We start from the raw sequence: 20,432 nt of genomic DNA, 5'->3' as shown, positions 1-20,432 counted from the left end.
ATCAGCAGCCTGACCCGGATATTTCACATGCTTCAGAAGGGTTTTTGGAGAGGCAGTTACCCTCAGGACACGATGAAAGTGAAACAGCTCATTATCTGCAAGGGATCACTGCAAATTATCCTGTGTGTTGCTGTGGCTTTAAAAATTACAAAGACATACTTTTATTCCAACTGCAAAAGGAAGGGCTCAAAGGTTAGGAAACCACATTTGTGTTTTAGCCCATTCTGTGCACTAAATAGGAAAGACGCCTTTTGGGACAGAAAAGTACACAACCATGTAATTAAAAATTGAGGCCTATGCACAAATTGGCACAACTATGTCTGGAGTAAGCTCTTCTTAAGCACCAAGTTTATCCGTACAGATAATGTTGTTTCCTCTGTGCACTTTCATGCGCAATATTGACATGTTTTTATAGATGAAGGGTGGTCCATCACATGGACTCTGATCTGTTTCACTGCCTAGGATGAAACTGTCTCGGTGTAATCTCCTAAGACTAATGGGGAATCCTTTCAACGCCAAACAAGACTTTCCCACAGTTTCGATACATTTTTAAAAGTGTGTCTATTAGGCTGAGGTTCTTTGGGGAGGTTTGGACACGCTCCGTTCATCGCAGCCACTACCCCAGAAGCCGGGAGGGCTGCAAGAGGCGGAGCGGGTCTTCACGCCACGCTCAAGATGGCGGCGCCGGCCGCCCCGCCTTCCCCCGCCCCGCCGGCCGCCCCGCCTTCCCCCGCCCCGCCGGCTGTGACTTCCGGAGGGAGCGGGAGAGGGCGTCCGTCCCATGGTAACTGCGCCGCTGTGGGGACGCTGCTGCCGCCTTTCGCTTTCTGCCCTCCCCTGGCCCGCGAAGACGGGCAGCCGCCGCCTCCGGGGTCGCGCCGCCGGCAGCCGCCAGGTCGCGAGGTGAGAGGAGTTCGCCGGGGCGGGCGGGCCGGCCCCGCGGGGCGGTCTTTCCGCGCCGCCCAGGTACCAGGTCGGGCTGGCAGCGCCAGGGGAGGAGGTGGCGGCGGCGGCGGCCGTGGTGGCGGCGGCGGTGGCCGTGGCCGCCCCGTGCTCGTGTAGCGGGGGAGGAAGCCCCGGTCCGGGGGCAGCGCCTCGGGGAGCCGCACCCGCGGGACAGCGGCGGCCCTGCCGCCGCGGAGAGAGCCCTGCTGCGAGCGGCGGTGCCCTTGTGTCGGCTGAGCCGTACCTTAAAATATCTTGTAAAAATGAATTAATTCTTCCCCTTCACTTCTGAATCTTTTGTGGTTTTTTTTTTTTTTTTCTGGGACCTGGGGTCTTTTTTTCCTCCTGATTTAAAGGCGTTCAAGCACCTAACTTTATTCCTTCGCTGCGGGCTGAGATGTGATCAGCCTTTCGTGTGCTTCTGCCCTTTGTTCAGACACACGGTGCTTGTAGTTGCCTATTTTATTTGTTAGGAGCAAAGACTCCTTGAGAGCAGGTCTACAGGCAGTGGTTTCGAAAGGGAGCTCATATGGCGCCCTTTGTTTTGGGAAATAAGGATACGGTAATTTCCGACTTCTGGTCGCACAACCGATGTTGTGATAAGGTTGCTCATCGCTTCCAGTGGCGGTGGAAAACGCTGGAGGTGTTGGTGAGACCATTAGGGCAGAGGTCTGTCCAGAGAGGTTAGAAACCTCTTCTATTTCTGGATTTTGTGCGAGCAACCAGTTCCCATGTCTTCTGTGGAGTTGGCACCTGCAGCCAGTGCAGGAGCTCTCGCTGTACCCCGCTTTGGGAATGGCTTAGTTCCTGTATCAGGGGCACACCTACTGGTTCTTCACATCCTTGTCCTAGGAGAGATTGAGAGGATACTAGAAGTTTAATGAAAAACTTTTCTGTGATATGACACTCTCTTTTTCTCAGCTTCTGGAGGAGATGGAAAAATAGATTTTTGCAGAATGGTTGGTGGTTCATGTAGCATGGATGTAAATGAGAACCAGCTCTTCAGGAGAGAGATGAAGAGCTGTAGTTACTCAGTGTGTCTGTAGCATGTGTGTGATTTAAATGAACAAAAACTCTCTGATTATACTTGCAAGTAGCTAGTTATAGAATATCTGGCTTGGATAAACTTGTGAAATAGTAACAAACACTTAGGACAAGGCATCTGGGTTGTCAGTGAGTTTATAAAAGTGCTCAGCTTTAAGAGTGTTGACTGGTGGAACTACAGGCAAAAATAGGTGCCAGGAATCAGATGGGATGAATTGAGACTGGAAGGAATAAGGGATTTCTTAACTGAATCAAGGAATAAGAGCCTGAAGCAAGCAGCCTGCAGGGATGGGTGTGGAAGAGATCTAATGTCAAACAGCCTAGGTGGGGCCAGGGAAAAGTGCATTAAAAATATATAAATATTTCAAACGTTGGCATGGCACTAAGGCTGCCAGAGTTCAAGTGTTTGGACAATGCTCTCAGGCACACGGTGTGATTCTTGGGGCTGTCCCGTGCAGGCGTTGGACTGGATGATTCTTGTGGTTCTCTTCCAACCCAGGAGATTCTGTGATTTGTAGTCTCTTGTGGCAGATATTTAAGCTTGTAATCAAACCTTCACCCTATAGTAGAATGTATATAACATTTACAGATTGTATTTATTTTACATATATTTATGTTTTTCTCTGAATATAAAATAAATTACTTGTGCTTCTTCAGTTTTTTAGTAGCTCCCAGCAACTCTTAACTACTACTGGGGGGTTGCTGTGCTGATTGCTGAATGCTTGTGTAAATGGAAACACAAATTAAAGAGGCAAACATCCAGGTGGGGGCTTTTTTTCTTAAGTAATTGTCTTTAAATATTAAAATAAGGAAACAAAACAGCCTTTGACACTCATGTTCTGTTTCAGAATAGAGTGGTTGAGCTTTATCATTGTTTAGAGTAGGATATTTTGGTGGTTGTTAAATAGAAAGAAAAATCAGATTCCACAGGAAGATTTGTTTTCCCCTTTAGAGTGAAGGGACTGATATCCTGTACTAGTGTCATAGCCTAGTTGGAGGACACAGTTACTTTGAGAGTAGAAGCATAAATGTGTTTGTTGGTTAGAAGCAGATGGATGTTGAAGTGTGGACTTGACACTAAGAGTGGTGCCAAGTATGGAAGAGTGCCTTTAGTTTTGAAACCTTGTGCCATCACTCAGGAGGGGTTTTTTCCCCTTTTGAGGGACACAGTGTATATATAGGGAATAAAATTCAATTATTGGCTTTTTCCATTTTTTTTGCCTGCTTTTGAGCTCACTGTAGCAAAGTTAAGGTTGTTTGCCAGTTATATGAAGTGATAAATATGGCCACAGCGATGTCTGTTTGCCTTCAAGGCACCTGGGAAAGGGCAGTGTCAGTGGCTGGGCTTTCCTGTCTGTACAGCCAAACCTTTGCTTCAATGGATTTGCCTTCTCCAGGGCAGAGGGAGACACAACTTGAGGATGAATCTTTCTTAGCAGAGTCTCAACATTGCTGAGAATGAGGTTTTTTTCTCTTCGCTTCAGTTTTTTTTTCACTCCTTCTTTCCAAATATGCTACCATCACACATTCCTGGCTCTGTTGGAGCATGCTATGTGAAGCTATTTTTGACTGCTCAGAGAATTACTGTAGCAGGAACAAAGGACAGTAATTTGGGCCTTGAGAAGGTCTCAAGGGGCCTTGAGAAGAAAGAGATGGAATTCAGATTAGCGGCCTCCAAAAAAAATCTTGCCATAGAAGAGGTGAAAAGTAAGACTTTGAAAGAACAAAGGTAAAAACAACATATGAAAACACTTAGTTCTCAAAATGTTACCCTTTCCCTTGAGGAGACTTTTTGAATGGCTTTCATAGTAATGTTTCTCATATGTTGACCATAGATTTATTTGGGCAGTAAGCTTGACTTTTTCTCTCAGCCTTTAACAGAGATTATTGATTTACTGGCTTTGATAGAGGGATAGAATTACTTTCAAACTTTGAAATATATAATAAGCACGTCAGGTAATTAGCAAGCTTACATCTATCTCTCTTTAAAGTGATCAATGCAATGAATTTGGTTTGGTAACCATGGCTATTTTCTTATTCAGCAGCCATATGGTATTTCTGAGTTTAGTGTGATTTCCTGTATGTGGTTTTTACAGAGTCAGCTGGGCTTTGGTGTGAAGTGCAGCAAAAAATAAATACTATGGGAAGGTGTAAAAATGTTCTTATATTAAAAGAGAAAAAAACGGTTGCTTTAACTTTGGGGTAAAAGTCGATTGTAACCTCTAAATCACACTTTCAGGGAGACTGCTATGTGAAAGCAGTACAAATTTGTAACTGCTACTTGTTTGACACTGAAGTTTTTTAATGCAAATAATGATCAACTGATCAGTGTTTAGTTGTAAATAAACAAACTGTAAAAGGAGACCCTTCTGTCTCTGTAAAAAGGAGACCCTTCTTCTGTAAAAAGGAGACCCTTCTTTTAGTATCATACCCTTTTAAGGGGTTTTCTTCTTGAAGTGTGATACATTAATGCTATTGTTAAATGTGTCATGACACATCTGAGTTCTGATTTTTTGAGGCCTGCAGTAATGAAAAAAGTGTGAATTCTATCTGTCGCATGAGAAGTAGCTGAGGGAACTGGGGTTGTTTAGTCTGGAGAAAAGGAGGCCCAGGAGGACCTTACTGCTTTTTACAACCACCTGAAAGGAGGTTGTTGACAGGTGGGAGTTGGTTCCTTCTCCTGGGTACCAAGTGATAGCACTAGATGAAACAGCTTCAGGTTGCTCCAGAGGAGGTTTAGATTGGATATTAGGAAAAATGTCTTCATTAAAAAGATGGGTCAAGCATTGAAGCAGGCTGCCCGGGGAAGTAATGGGGTCACCGTCCCTAGAAATGTTCAAAAAACATGCAGATGTGGTGCTTACAGATGGGATTTAGTGGTGGACTTGGCAGGTGTTTGTTTAATGGTTGGACTCGATCATCTTAGAGGTCTTTTCCAATTGTAATGATTCTAAGATTGGAAATGAAGATTTCTGAGAAACTTTCTGGGCATCAAGGAGCATAGTCTATCTGAGCTGGTGAAAGCTAGGATAACAGAGGAGTCTGATTGGGAAGCTCAGAGCTGCTTCTGAAGCAGTTTTATAAAGGTGAAAAATCCTGGTTTTTATCTTTAAAGCTGACCTTTACTCTATGCTTGTAAATAGCAGCTTAAGTTTCTCTGTGGGAGATTCTCCAGCATGCAATATTAACAGAAATAAATCTGTCTGGGAGAGTTGTGGGAAGGGGAACCAGTGTCAGATGGTGATTTTGGAAGGAGATCTGGAAGTGGAAGCATTCAAGTAAGGGGAGTGGGGCAAAGAAAATCAGCAAAAGTGGTATTGGGAAATGGAATAGGGCAAGCCCAGGGATCACAGAAGACTAAAAGTTGCTGATGGTGTTGTAGAGTAGTGTAGAGCTCACCTTGTGAGCATAGTTTTCTGGTTAGTAAAGGTGGCATTGAAGAGAGACAGAAACTGTGTGGTATATAGGAAAGAAAGTGCCATTTGAAATTAAGTAGAAATACATTTGAAGGCACCAGAGAAAGAATTAGTGATTGTAAGGTGCATGTTCTTGAAGTGTGTGGTAGGAAATGAGAATAGGTGCAGGAGCTGCAGCTGCTGTTGGGGAGACAAGATGACCCTCTCAGGTTTTTCCCGCTGAGGGGAATCCTGGGCAGGTGGTCCAACTCCTAGGGGAGCTGTCTCCTCGATTCACCTCACGCGCACACAATCCCAGGTAGCTCAAAAAGGTCCAACCAGATGAAGAAGGAGGACTCTGCACACTCTACGAAGGGTCCAGCCGGGTTTATTCAAGGAGCAGTAGAGGATCCTAGGCAGGGTGGGTAGGAGAGAAGCAGGGATACAACCAGACTAAAGGAGAGCTGGTGGCAAAAAGCCCAGAGCAGGGCGGGAAAAGGGTTTATAACATAGTAGCAAGCAGGAGGGGCCAGGGTACAAAGAGCCAATGGGATAAGGGACCAGGGGAGGAGCAGGAGCAGAGAGATTGGGGGTGCACGAATGAGATGAGGGGAAGAGGGTGGCACCAACATACAGGCTAATGGGGAAGGAGGAATCGCAGAACTTTCTAGCTCTTTGGGAGGGAGCCACAGTTGACGGACGTTTACAGGGGAGTGCCCTCCCAGGGCATCTCCACCCTGCTATCCCTGGGGTCTCCTCCCACAAATAGGGACATGTGGAGTCTATTCCCATGAGGGGGCAGAACCTCAGTGCTGAGGTGGGGAAGCAGAGGTCTTGTGATATGGACACAGCTAAACACTTGCAGCCCCAAATGAGAGAAGCTGTATGGTAACCTAGGGGCATGTTAGTGTGCCGTGCTGGGTGTTCTCTGTGATGCAGAGCCCAGAGCGCTGCTCACAGTGTGCGCAGCTGTGAAAGAAACATTCTTTCTGCCCTCTCTGTTCTTATTTCTCCCCCATCTTTATCCTCTATGGGAGACATGAGAAACTTGCTTTCATGGGTTGGTGCAGTCAACATATGACTGGAAATAACATCTTTCTGCATTCAAGACTCTGAAGAAAGGTCTTGCTGTGTATCTTTATGTATAGCATTGTTGTTTTTGTAGAAACAGACGAACACAGCATGATAAAAACATTCTTGTGCTGTCTATAGTACAACATCACTCTTGTGCTATTGAACACAAATTAATAAAAGTGACTGAATTAAGCCATAACTAATAGCAGATGGAAACTGTGTTTTAGTCTTGTGTAGTATTTCCTTGTTAATGAACTTCACTGCAGATGAAATGGGAGGGGAATAGGCTTTAATAAGGCAAAATGTTTGCCTTGTCATCTGAAAACACTTATGCTCCTGGGTGAAGCTTGTGTGCTTAGCAGTACTCCCTTCTTGTGCAGAGCCAGAGTGTTTAGAAATTAAACTTTTTATTCCTGGGTTGACAAGAATATGTCCCTCTCCTAGAGCTTAAATTCTTATCTTTCCTCTTTACGTGACTATGGTTGGTCAGGGGCTGTTACCAGCCTTGTTTTAGACTTCCTGGTATTTCCCTGTACCTTTGCCATCCTTGCATGTGATAAGATGTGCCTGCTGGAGCTGAACGAGGAAGTCAGTCTCAAAGGCACTAAGGTTTATTGCCACAGCTAATACTGGGCTTGTGCCTTGCTTTTTAAAAGTATCCTGTCTGCTGTTTACTGAGCGTTTGGAGAAACTCTCGAAGAGAATTGTTTCAGGTTTTGAAGTTTAAGTACAGCATCATCTTCCTGTGGCTTGTACATGTCTGGTCAATGAATATGCTTGAAAAATATTTTAGATCTAAAGTGACTGACTTAAGAAATTGTTTGTTTGAATGCATCTCTCTTTAAGGCTTCTTTTCCAATACCTTGTTCATTTGTAACATAATTTTTCTTCGTTTTAACTTAGAGAAGATTCATCTGCCGATGAGCTGCCTTTTGTGAAATGTTTGTGATTAAGTATTTATAGACAGGATGAAGTATCGCTAGTGAGATTTGAGAAGATGCATTTTGTAAACACAAAATCCATTCTACCTGGAATGTGAGTGGAATGGTACAGCTCAGATTACACTTGTGCTTCAGGGTAGTGTTGGAATTAAAGCTGGGAGTTTTGGAACTTGTTTGTTGGTCTTTTTGCAAAGCCCCATTTGTGGTCTTCTAAGTTTTGCACTTTCTTATTACTTGTTGTAAGACCTAGAGGGTGCTTGATACTTACAAGCTTAGACTGAAAATGCTTTTAGACTTGATGTGAACTTGAAAGATTTCTTAGGAATTTTCTCCCTGTTGTGTTTACTGAAAGTAGTTGCTGTGCTCAGAAATACAGCTAATAAGATCCATTTCTAATGGTAAAAGTATTTAATATTGAAACACCCCTCTTGGGCAGCAGTTCTTGAAGTTGCATCAAAACTGGGTGATGTAGGGATATCTTTGGGTGGGAGGAAGGAAGAGGGGATTTTGAGAACTAGGTAATTAATTAAAGATTGCTGTGTTTATGATGTTTTAGGCTTAGAAAATTACAGAGTGCTATGCCACATACTTTGAATATGCAAGTAAGTTAAAATATTTTCTTTAATACATATGCTGTTCTAAATAATTATATAAAGCTGAAGGGAATTTTTGCCTTTTGGAATAAACTTTACCCTAGTCTTAAACATACGTTCTCACTTATTATTAATAGCTTCTTTACTACTATAAAAAACAACAGTAGGTATTGCAAGAATTCAGTAACTTAACCCTTTGAAGTAAGTCCTGTGAAATGTATGTCATGCTGATGGCTTTATAAAAACATAATGGAATTAAAACCAAAATCCATTATTAAAGCTAAAAGTAAGATCATTAATATAGTTTAGAACTCACTTCTGTGGCAGTGAAGTCTCGGATCTTGAATGGTCCTGGACACTTTCTGGGCCTGAATTAGGCATCAGGTATTTTCTGTGACAGTGAAACTTTATAAACTTTGATTACAAACAAGATTTGCTTTAAGGGTTTTGAAAATGTCATTGTGTAATAATGTTTATACACCATGACAGCTGAACAAAGTAGTTGTGGTTGACTGTGAGCTGTAACTGAGAGGTTTCTGTGTTACTGCTTAACTGTGGCATCAGTAAACTACTTTTCTTTGCTGTCAAGTAAAGCCAGTTTGATCTGCAAACGGAGTACTTTGGCTACTTGTTCTCTGTTAAAAAATGGTAGACAACATGGCATTAGTGGAAAAACAATTACTTGCTTTGTAAGTGGTGAAGTGGAATTATGACTAAGTATATTGATTTGCCTGGCCAGCACAAACTCCAGACAAATTTCTTTTTTTTCATGGCCTTTCCATAAGAGGGTCACATGGTGGTTTGTTATTTCCCTGTACATGGTTGAATTTTACAAACCAAACCACTTTTTTTTGGAAATTGAAAGGGGTTTTAATTTTTTTGTAATAGATTTTGATCACTGATGTGTGATATTGAATGGATTGGGGAAGGCTTGTGCCTCTCTTAGCTTTTGTTACTTTGTGAAGCTCTTTAACATCTCCTCTTTTATGGCTTTACTAATTGCATACACAATAAAGAAGTTACTGACTTCCAAAAAGATAAGATTTTCTATTTTTGTTTTCACTATGTAGGCAGGAAAAATTGCATCTGTTTTCTTGTGCCAAACATGATTTTGTTTTTTCTTTTTTCTTTTGTTTTTTCTGGCATCTTATCCTCAAACCCCCAAAGACAATTTTAATATGCTGTTTAGAGTTCTTATTTTAGAACTTAGGTTCTGATTTTAGAACTTAGCATGCTAAATCTGTAGAACCTACAAGTTGAGGGCTGCTAAAACTGTAAAACCCACAAACAGAAGCCATAATAACAGGATTAGGAGACTCTGAGAGGAATTCTTCATTTTGAGTGCTCTCTCTTATCATTGCCCTCTCTGGTTCAGGGAAGGCTTTGGTGGTCAGTGCCTTAGTGTAAAAGATGTATTAGGTTAACATTTAGTCAACTAAATGTTATAATAATGGGTCTGAATGATAGCTCAAAGCAATTGTACTACTTTACTCTTCGAGAAATAACACCAGCCCTTCTGTCAGCCCAGTTAAGAGGATGTTCTATGGTATCTTCTTTGTCTTTTCTGGAAATTTGTGTTCATATCTGTGTTGCAAATTTCCTCCATTGTATTACAGCTTTGAGCAGAATGACTGGAGTGGAGTAGAGGACAGAAATGCAGCAAGTGAAAAGTTGAAATAAAGTAAATATTTTGGTAGTTGTGAATTGGATGTGATTATCTCTTCTGTGAGCTATTTCTGGATAGCTTTCCATGGCATGTGGCGTGTAATAAACCATGGGCCAAAACAAGCACTTGTGGCTATTACATGGAGAAGGGCAGGTGCTTTGTTCCACTGCTTAAATTCTTCTTTTCTCATAGTTACCTCCTTCCAGTGAATTCAGACATCTACAGACAGCTTCCTGAGAGGCTGTCTACAATTAATAATATCAAGTAATTTTAGGTGTAGATGTGGCTGCTGTGTGCAGTAGCTGTGCTCCAGTGATGTGGTCATCCTTTGTCCTTGTAAGATCCTGGCTGAGGGCTACACAGAAAGAGCTCAAGGCATGGTGGGATGTAGGACAGGAGGCAAGAGACCTCAGTTAGCACCAAGGAGATGTTTGGTGGTCAGTGAGATCATTTGTGTTTGCAACATAAAACTTTTCTTTTCCCACTTTACCAGACTGGACTGTTGTGAAGTTGAATGTGAAATGCTACTGGGTGTTTATAAATTAGGGTGTAGACAACTAATAAAAGACCTGAGTGGTGAAAATATTCTAAAAAATCAATTGATTGCAACCTTTTTGGAAAAGGTTTAAATGAACTTTCTTCCCAGGAAAACATTTAAAAATTCTAGACTGTATGTTTAGTATACTTGTTTTAGATATATCTTCATTACAGAATATGCTGTAGTTATGCCTGACACCAGAAACAGAAGCATAGGAATTTTTGTTATATAAGGAAGATGATGAAGAACACTTACACAAGGGGTAATTTGGAAAGCAGGTGAAACTTAAAGGATAAATTAAGGTTCACCTGCTTCCTAGTCACAGAATGATTGTCAGATAAAGTTCTTAAATGGGGAGACAAGCCAGGCTGGGCACCTGTAGCTAAGTGGGTCAGGTAGAAAAGAAGCACGAGAGTTCTGGCGTCCATTTGCAAAAGTACTGCAACAAATGTGAGCTATTGGATAAGTTTTTCAAGTAATAAGTACAAAAAGTGTTAAATAAACATAAGTGTGGATTTTCTCAAATCAAAATTCATAACCAGTCAAATCCTTTTATGGCATGATATCCAGACTTTTTTGGGAGGAACAAATGTGTTCTGAGTTTAGTTAGTTATTCTAATGGCTTTTTCTGTATTTAAAGGAAGGATGTTTCTCTAAATACCATAAAGTTGGTGAAAAGCCTTAAATAGTTTCATGGATCACTGTCAGACAAGAGGATGTGGAGACTGAATGCTCACTGCAGGGTTCTGTCACTAATTTTGACTTAAGTGAAACATTAAGGCTGTGCAGTATTAACAGCAGATGGTATCAAGCTTGGAATTGCTGTGAGTGTGTTGGAAAATCTGGATAGGGTTCAGAGAGACTTGAGGACAGAGAAGATGCAGTCTGGAAGGGAGAAAACTATGCCTTTTGGATGAGGACAAGATTCAAGATCCTTCATTTATCATCTTTGTACAAGAAGACTGTGGAGGAGTAGAATGAGTGTTGTGCAGAGTTCTGGGGATGATGCAATTGAGAAGCCAGATATGATTCTGTTAACACAGCTGCTGCAGACAGCTTAGATGTACTGTGACATGTAAGCAGGATGAGTTTCTACAAAGCACATAATAGTCCTTCTTGCCAGGCTTAAGCATTTCACTCCAGGAAAAGCTTGATTACAAGACAGTGTAGAGGTAAGTAAAGAATGAAGTCTTGAAAATGTAATTATTTTATTCACAGAAAGATTGAGAAGTGTTTCCCTTACAGAATGGAAGACTACAGAGGGAAGGAAGAGTTTTTTTCAGGTGAGGTATAAACACGGAGAGCATTTTTCAGTTTAGTCTCTCTGACAACAGAACCTCTGGTAACGTGCTTAAACTGCAACAGAGAGTGGAAATGGACACGAGAAAAGAACTGTGACCCAGTGAAACAGATTGCTTGGGAAGACTCTGGTATTGCCATTTTTAGAGTGCCTCGTAGGGCACAGATTAACTCTGTCTAGACTGTGTTTTTCTCCCTCAGCCCTGAGAGGCAGGATTAGCTGATTTATTGAGCTGCTTTCTAACCATTAGAGTATTAGAAAATCCTAGAAGGGTTTCTAGAAAGCAGGGATATTCAAATTAAAAAGGTATCAAAGTGGTTAATAGCACTGGACACATGTTAATCACCTTCTCATTTTGTGATAATGGGTCTAGCTGTCAAAATTGCACCTCTGTACTCTCTCCTTTCCACTCCCTGCTCTTCAAAGAAAGTAATATTGCACTGGGGGAGAGGGGGAAATATTTTTATAAATCTTCTGGCTCACTTCCATTTCACATCTGTAAATATCTTCCAATTGATACACCAAGTGTATACTGATGGCTACAAACTTCCAGAATCATCTTTCTTCCCTAGCTGTATGTAAAATTGCTTTGGGGATGAGGGAGAAGTTATACTCTTCAAACCCCAAGGTAAGTTTGATATCAGATTCTAAAATTTCCGACTGTTTAGCTCATTCCTCCGAGTCAGAATTAAGATATAAAATAAACCATTCCCTCATTAGCAGATAGTAGCCTTTATCTTGCATGCCTTTTTTTTTTTCTAAATCTGGCAATTAAAATGCATGAATAAGAGGCATTGTACTCTGATAGCAGGAACTGGGGCCTGGGAGACAGAACTGTCAGCATCTTAATCTTAGACATGTTGTTGAATTATGATTTGCTGAAAGGAATGTTTAATTCCTGTCCCTGTTTTCCACACACAGAATGTAATGCTGCAAGGATTAATTTTTATCTGTAGCTGTAGAGTTAAAACTCTCAGACTTGTCTTCCCACATTAGAAGTTAGTATATAAGCCCAATGTTTCATTCATGAAATCCTAAATTGTGTTTGAATTCTTCTGCTACAGTATCCTCAGGTTAAAGTACAATAATTTAAAATTCTGATAGGTTAAAAATATCTAACCTTGTGGTAATTTCCTTCATTTTTAATATATGGAAAATAATTTTTTTTTCTTCCTTTCCTTTTTTGGTTCCCTGCTGTTGTTGAAGACAGCTGCTTTCTCAAAGACTTCAAATGTACAGTGTGGTTTTTTACTTCATTCATGATTTATAAGGATACAGAAAGATTGCAGAATTCAAATTTTACTGGAATCCCAGTCCTGTTATTTTCTAAGCAAGGAGGCTGCATTGGTATAAGCTGGTTTGTCTTGGAGCATTGATACAGCAATACAGCTAAAGGATTTATTTTTTAATTTAAGTTCTTTTAGAGGCTGAGGACAATGCTGTATGATGTCATTCTGGTTCAACAGACCAGGAGTGTTGAAGAGTGAGAGGGTGTGTGGGGTCTTTAGGGCAATGAAATACCTTTTCCAAGACTGGTAGCATGAGGTTGAAATCCCTGTGGGCTTCTTCCTGCAGGTGCTTGTTTTAAGTTAGGTCTGCCCAGACATTTAAATTTATAATTATGGTGTCACCCTACAGGGTTTATAGTTCTTTCAGTGAATTCTTTGTAAAAGAGCTGGCATCATTTTTTAAAAGGTTATGTTAAATTCTCATTTCCTGAGCAAGTTGCCATGGATATGTTCTTAATGTTTGTTTACAGAGGAATGAGGTAGAGAAGGTTTATGGTAGCTATTTTCAAATGCATGTTCTGCTTTCAATTGATGCAGTTCTCACTGGAGCTAACTGGCCAACGAACATGAATTCTGTCTGTCTGCTTTGAGAATTAAGTTCACTTTGAAAAGAGTTAAAACAGAGATGTTCATGTGTATATCCTTACTTTGCATTAACTTGTCAGTTGCTAAAGTTGCTTTATTCCCCCTGCAGTAAAAAGACCCTGCTAATTTTGTGTGCTTTGTATTGTGTGTTGAAGTCTGTCAGTCAGCATTTGAAATAGGGAGGCAATGCACACGCCTAGAACTAAGGAACTGCTGCTGCAAAATGTGCTGCATCTCATGCACCTGTACAAAGCAAAGAGGTCCTAGACCTGCTGTGATTGGGAAAAGGGGTCGTGATTTTTTTCTGGCTAAGAACTGGCATAACAAGGAAATCAAGCCATAAAAATCCTGCATGCATAGATGAAATGCCTGAGAGAGCATTTGTATGTTGTATCACATAACACAACACTTGAAGTATGTTTCTGATCTGTTCTCTGCCTTCCAAGTCAGCTTCTTTGCTCCTTTGTAGCTGCACACTTACTTTTCTCCACTTCCAAAATAAAGCCCACAAAGATAAATGTGTTTATATAACCATTCAAATCTTGATTCAGAAATACAAACTGCTGGCTTTGGAGCCCATGCAAATGACCTGCACAGCACTAGATTCTGCTGTCAAGTAACCACTAGAAAAAGTATGCAATTAAACCAGAAGTCAAACTTTAATTTGTTCCTTTCCCAGGTTAAACTAGAAGAAGAGTGGGCAGGCATGTTTGAAAGCTGAGGAAAACGAACCCTGTGTCACAGTGAAGGTGTCACTAAGTGGTGCTCATGTCTCGCTGTAAGCTGGGCAGCCCTTAAGGATGAGACAGCTGCTGCACGACACTTGTTTCAGTTTTGGGTCAAACAGCCAAAAGAGTAACCAAAAGTCAAGAGGCAACATAGTGGAAAATAATGAAAAGGTAAATATCCTGTTGTGGAAAGTGAAGGGTGAGAGAGAGAAACACCTGTTAAAGAAGCAGCTGCTAAAAATGGGTGACCACTCTTAGTGGAGTAAAACAATTAGCAGCAGCTTTCTTGGTAAAATTGGTCCTTGTGTACGTTCTGTGATAAATTTAGTTGTGAAACTCCACAGCCACAATGACTCTGCTCCCTTCCACTTCGTAATCAAAGGTGGTTTCTTGAGTGGAGGAGCATGCCTGGGCATGGTCAGTCTGTGCCAGTCAGTTCCCATATAAGCTATACTGTCAACCTTTTAGAGTTACCTCACATGTAAAGTTTATTAAAAGTATTTTGAGAAAAGTGTGGTAGTCTTATGCCTTGTGTGTTCCAAAACCTAGAAATGTCTCTACAAAGAAGTGTGTTTTTAAAAGTGTAAATGAAATACCCTCAGTGTGCTATTTTAGTGTAGCAGGTCTGAGTTTCCAGATGAAGGTGACAAGATGTTCTCTGGGTTTAGTATCCATAGCAATAGCCAGAGATGCCTTTGTGAAGTGACAGGTACAGAGATAGCTGTGTTTGAAACTGTTTGTGTTTCGTAGAAGAGCTCTTTCATTGCTTTTATAGATGTAGTGCAAAATATCTTGAGTGGTTCATGTAAGCTTAATACTAGCCCCATTAAACATTGAATGGGGCTAGTAAAAAAATGTGTTTTCCATTCAGAATGAGTAATGTGGAGTCTGTACTTTCTGCACCTCTTTATAGATACAGTTTCATTGGGTCCTTCCCTGCAGCCAAACATCCAGTCAGGAGTATGTGCCAGGAAGGGAGCCCTTACAGAGCTGTGAGACAAGCTGTAGTCTAGTTTCTTTCACACGAGTTCAGCTTCTTCGGGAAGAAAGTGGGCATGGATCTGAAGACATGTCCAGGACTAAATGAAGTTGTGAGAATCTTTACTGGAATTGCCAAGAAGTGGATTTCTAGCTTCGCATTGTGAGGCCTGATGTGGTGCTGGCTCCACGTGCTGCTCTAATATAGCCCATATCCCACAAGTGTACAAACTCAGCAGGATGCTAAAACATAACAGTGCTTGGGGATGAATGTCTTTTGCAGTTCTTTCATTTTATTAGCTATTGTTTTAATAATACTAATCTATCTCTTCTGCTGATAATCACCAGTGACCAAATGCTCTTGGGTTAGAATGCTTTTATGGCAGTTCAAGCCTAATTTCCAAGTAGATTTTTAGATAAAAAGCCACCATGTTTTTGTTTTGTGTGTTGGGGTTTTTTTTCAATCATCCCATATGTTGATTTTGCATACCTGGAGATTGTGCTGTACGCAGAAAGGCCACTTGGCTCTAGTGACAGGGAAGAAAACCCAAAGTGCTGTGTACATTTGTTTGATTATCTCAGTTTTCATCAATCCTTATGGCTTGACCCAACAGCCAGCTTCCAAAGCTGACACTACCAACCACCAAGATCCTAATATTCACAGAGTAATCTCTATTAAATGCTTTTTGGTTAACCCTTAATACACTGTGAGAAAATGCCCCAGATGCAGAATGTTGGGATTAAAAAAGAGATACTCAGAATTTCTTTTCTTATTCCAAAAGGCGTGACTGCTCCCATGAGTGTGTCAGTGTGGAGGAAGCTGAGCAGCCGCCTTGTTCTTAAGCTCTCCTTACTTCCATATTGCTCTTCTGGAACAGGTCATGTGATTTGGGTTATGTTTTGAACTGAATTAGATGAAGCTTTAAAGTGAGAATGCTCAATATATGACAAGTGTCAAGTTCTGTTTTGCTGGAAAATATTTAGTATTTATCTGGCTCTTTTCCTCAAGGTGTTTTCATATAAAAGAAAACACCCTGTTGCATGCAAGAACAGAAGCTTGTTCTATGAGCCATAAAAATCAGTCTTAATATTCTGAACTAATGAGACTTAATTCTTCAGTATTGCTGTTTCTCTGTAATCTGCTTTTGGTGTAATTATTTCCCTTTGAGAGAGAAATGATCGTGTATTGCTCTGCTTAAAAGAGTCATATTTGAGAAGTTTGTCCCAAACCATAGGTTAGGTTTTAAAACTTAAAAGTTCCCTTTGTATGCAGATGGGATGTGGGAGTCTCATGAGAATTCGTGATTTGCACTTCTATGCTGTTTTGTGCAAACAGTACTCAAAAGTTGGAACTTAGCTCCAACTGTGTTCCTGCAGGAATTTGTTTTTCTTGATCTCAGGGGGTATTGCTTGTTTGATTCACGTGCTCTTTATTACTATTCTGTGCTGAATGCCTGAGAGAAATTGTGATAGGCAGGTATGGTCAGTTAAATAAATGAAGGCATTGTTGTATCTATTTGAAATGTTATAAGAGGACCTCTTTGTTGGCTGGGGCTGTGACTGTTCTGTAAGGCTGCCAGGGTCCAAGAAAATTCACACTGAGAAATGTTATTTTTGAAGGTTCTTGAAGGGTGTGGTTAAATTCATACTTCTCTTATCCACATAAGAAAAATAACTATATAAGCAGTATGCCATGATTCTTTCTCAAAGTAGTAAAGAGCAGGTATGTGGATTTACAAAATAAAGGAATAAGAAATTATTCTCAGCTGTTTTTGCATTCTCATTTAAATAGCTGAACTATTTGATCTTATTTCCTGTTGCTTTTAGTGATAATTTAGCTGAAACTTGGAGAAAGAATTTTTCGCGTGTGGTGCTGTTGATGTGATCTCCATCTTCCATAAAGTCGTGACCGGGAGAGACCTAAGGCCTTGGAAGACTTTTATGTTGCATTGGGGTTTTTTAATAAAACATAAGTGTATTAATTTTAAGTATTCTTTTTTCTTCCTGTATTATTCCTTTCTCCTCCTTTGGGATTAACAGAAGAGCAATTATCAGCTACTTAGTACCAGAATTCTGTATTCTAATTTCTGGGGGAAAAAAAAAAAATCTCCTAAATAGAGAAATCAAGTGAATTACTGTAAGGATGTGATTTTTTTCAATGTCTTTCTGCACTAGAAAGAAGGTTTTTTACACAGGGAGATTTCTGCATAGTTTTGAAAGCATGGCAAGAATGCCAGTGTTCATAAGTAAAAACCACTTTCAAATATAGTGGTAATGCACTTAAAGTGAATGTTACCAAGTTTACTTACTTGCTCATCAGTTATTTATAACCTTTACTTTCTTGCTATATATCGGTTTTTACACATTTTGCAGAATAAAAAATTGATTATTTGAGATTCATTCATTTTAAATTGCTTTTTGGATTAGCATTTGTGCACTTGGTGTCACTTCTTGAGCAGTGTTTTTGCTCTATTTTCTGTTTCTGGGTAAATAGGATGAATGTGCATGTTAGGGATGTGTACTGGGAAATATCTGCTAGGGATTCCTTAGGTCTATAAAACTCTGGAAGTGCACGGGCAGCCTGCTTACCCTTCTGGCCTAGAAGCAGCTGTTGCACAGAGGCACTGGCATTCCTGCAGACAGAAACACTAACTTTTGAGTTATAATTGTGGTGAAGGGAGTCTGTAAAGTGCAAATTCATGTTACCGGAGGATTGTATGTGTTATAATGACTCATAGTTAGCAAAAGACTGTGGCTCGCCTCAATCCTGCCTAGCTGCTGTTACACTTTTATTTGCTTTTCCTGATATTTTAGACTTTTTAGCAGCTGTCATTAGTCATGCGGTTGAACAGTATGAGAGCTAGTTGGAAACAGGTGGTGCATGCTCCAAATATCTTGAGATACTAATGATGGTTAACAGTGTTGTTACTGAAATGTAGATATTTGTGCCAGCTTGTGTTGGTTTTGCTTCAGCAGACCTTCTGTATTCTTTGCTGTGGAGAAGTACATACAAAGCGTTCAAAAATGAATTTAGGCATAAAATGTTGCTGAAACATCAATTTATTTTGCATTGCTAAGGCTGTACAAAACCAGCATAGAATTTGCTGTCTTTATTGTAGAAGGTATGGATTAAAGCAGCAGCAGAATGTCACAACTCCTAGCTGAAAGACAACTTTGTATGGAGCATTTCATTTAGCACGCTGCAATTTCCACCCCAAATATTCCCATGTCCGATGAATGTGGTGTGTGTATAACTGGGAGATACACTTGCATAGCACAGTGATATCTTTCACAAGCAAGCACTTTGGAAAGACTCAAACTTCAGGCAGGATCTGGTATTTTGTACCTTATTTAATTTGCAATGGTCTATCCTGTAGCACAACATTAGTTTTTGGTCTTAAATCTGTTTGCAAATTGAGCCTGTAAAGTTGCAGCTAAAAGTGCATCGTTTTGAGTGTGCTGTAATTGAAGACTTTAGAGAAGAAGAAAATTGAGGCAATTAATTTGGTCTCCTTAATTGAATCTGAGGCTGACTCTTATTAAACCCTTTAAAAATATTATCCTGTATCTCTGTACAATGTTGTTTTGCTATTCAAGTAAATGAGGGTTGATTCAGAGCTTTCTTTTAAGCAAAGTCCCTAGACCATTAAGCTGGCTAAAATAAATGTAAACATTTGGTTTTCATTAGTGCTGTAACTGAAACAAAAACATTTTAATGACTGATCCCAGAGTGTTTTGAAGTTTGTGCAACTTTGCTAGGAAGGTATTTAAACTGTAGTATCAGTTGCAAGTTGGCCATAAGCCAGGGTTTCAAAGCTGTTTCAAAGCAAGATGTTGGGTTTCCAGAGTGTTACAAAACAGGAAAACTTTGAGTGCGGAGAAGTACTGGAAGGTAGTTACAATAAAATGCACTGAAATGAAATTATCTGCTAAAAGGAGACAGTGACAATGTTCATGCTGTACAACAGTTTACTGCTTTGTTAAAGAGATGTTTCAGTTATTTGTAAGGAAACATGATTTTGAGCTTTAATAATTACATCTACAGATAATTAACTTTGCCAAGAAATAATGTGCATTTTTAGGTGGGCTTTTGGTATCTTAAACTTGCACAAAATGAGATCCTGCTTCTAAGGGAAAAATTTAATATATTGCTTACAAGATCTAATTTTAAAAGTACTTTTTGGGACAATATTTAAGTTGGTCTTGAAAAATGATGGCAGTGAAACTGGGCAAACATTAGCATGTGGTCTTGGTCTTGGACAAATAAAATAATCAATAGCTTTGCATTTGTGGGAGAGGCTGGAGATTGTTAAAGTGCTGTAAGATGAAGATTGCTTATTCTGTATCATGTTGTAGTCACAATAATGTCTCAGGGCAAACCTGCAGATATTGTTGAAATGTTCTGGGTGATCAGGGGTCAGTCAGGGAGGCAGGGACTGGATATCAAGAGCTTCATTGTGGCCAGACTGCATTCTTGTGGGTGCTGCTTGGCTTGGGTACCAAAAGTACTGTTTACCAGAATAGTCTTAATTTTTTGGTGTTTGTTTTATTTTTTGTCCTCATGGTTGATTTGGGCCTAAGTGGCAATTAGAAAAAGACTTCAGATGACTTCATTTAAAATATTAGAAATGGGAGCTATTTGAGCTAGGGAAAACTAGCACTTCTAGCAAAAAACTCCAGAACTTCTCAGATGAAATTACAGAATGGTTCATCTGAGCACGTTTGAATTTTGATGGGTTATTTTGCATAGTTACAACCTTAGTGATTTGTCTGTAGTTGACAAAAAACCAAGTGTTCTTACAAAAATCCCTCTGTTTTAAGCAAGAAGGAGAGATCTGAGAGTTTCATCCCAGTTTTCCTGTTGGTATGTTTATATTCCACTTTATATATTCACCTTCTAGGCATAGTGTTCTTATGTAGAGATTTTGATTAGAGATATCATAAAGGTTTTATTTGAATGCCTGAATTAAAGATTTTTACAAATGTTAAATAATGAAAAGTTGCTGTCCTTCTGAAATGGGTCACAAAAGCAGTTTGCCTTTCCTCTTCTCCCATATTCTGTCTCCAGGATCTTTCTTTGGTGATTTCACTGTTGGAATGTTCTAGCTGAATTGTCCCATCTCCTAAAGCTTGTGGGGAACATTGTGTATTTACACCTTCATGTTCTTCAAATGGAAATAAAGGAGCAGATGCAGATGAATGTTTACTTTGGTTCCTTTAGCTATAGGTTAGAAATATATTCATATTAAAGTTGGTGTTGCTAGGCCATGTAATAGTCATCTGACCACAAGATCATAATAGAGATAAAAAATTTTGTTGAAGATACCTTGCCTCAGCTGAAGATTTTGGTAGTACT

General features: G+C 40.0%; 1 protein-coding gene across 1 annotated transcript in view; it reads left to right on the top strand.

The window, feature by feature from the left end:
* The first annotated feature begins 751 nt into the window (after window positions 1-751).
* The window catches only part of DISP1 (dispatched RND transporter family member 1), an 89,907-nt gene continuing 70,226 nt past the window's right edge, over window positions 752-20,432 (top strand). Inside the window, exon 1 of the mRNA XM_059840982.1 lies at window positions 752-903. Within this exon, the coding sequence (XP_059696965.1) occupies window positions 782-903 (122 nt within the window). The 5' untranslated portion in view covers window positions 752-781. The remainder of the gene's footprint in view (window positions 904-20,432) is intronic.

This window comes from Haemorhous mexicanus, chromosome 3, assembly GCF_027477595.1.
Source record: "Haemorhous mexicanus isolate bHaeMex1 chromosome 3, bHaeMex1.pri, whole genome shotgun sequence".
Taxonomy (NCBI): Eukaryota; Metazoa; Chordata; class Aves; order Passeriformes; family Fringillidae; genus Haemorhous; species Haemorhous mexicanus.
The sequence above is the reverse complement of the archived record's forward strand: the minus strand, read 5'-3'. Positions and strand labels throughout refer to the sequence as shown.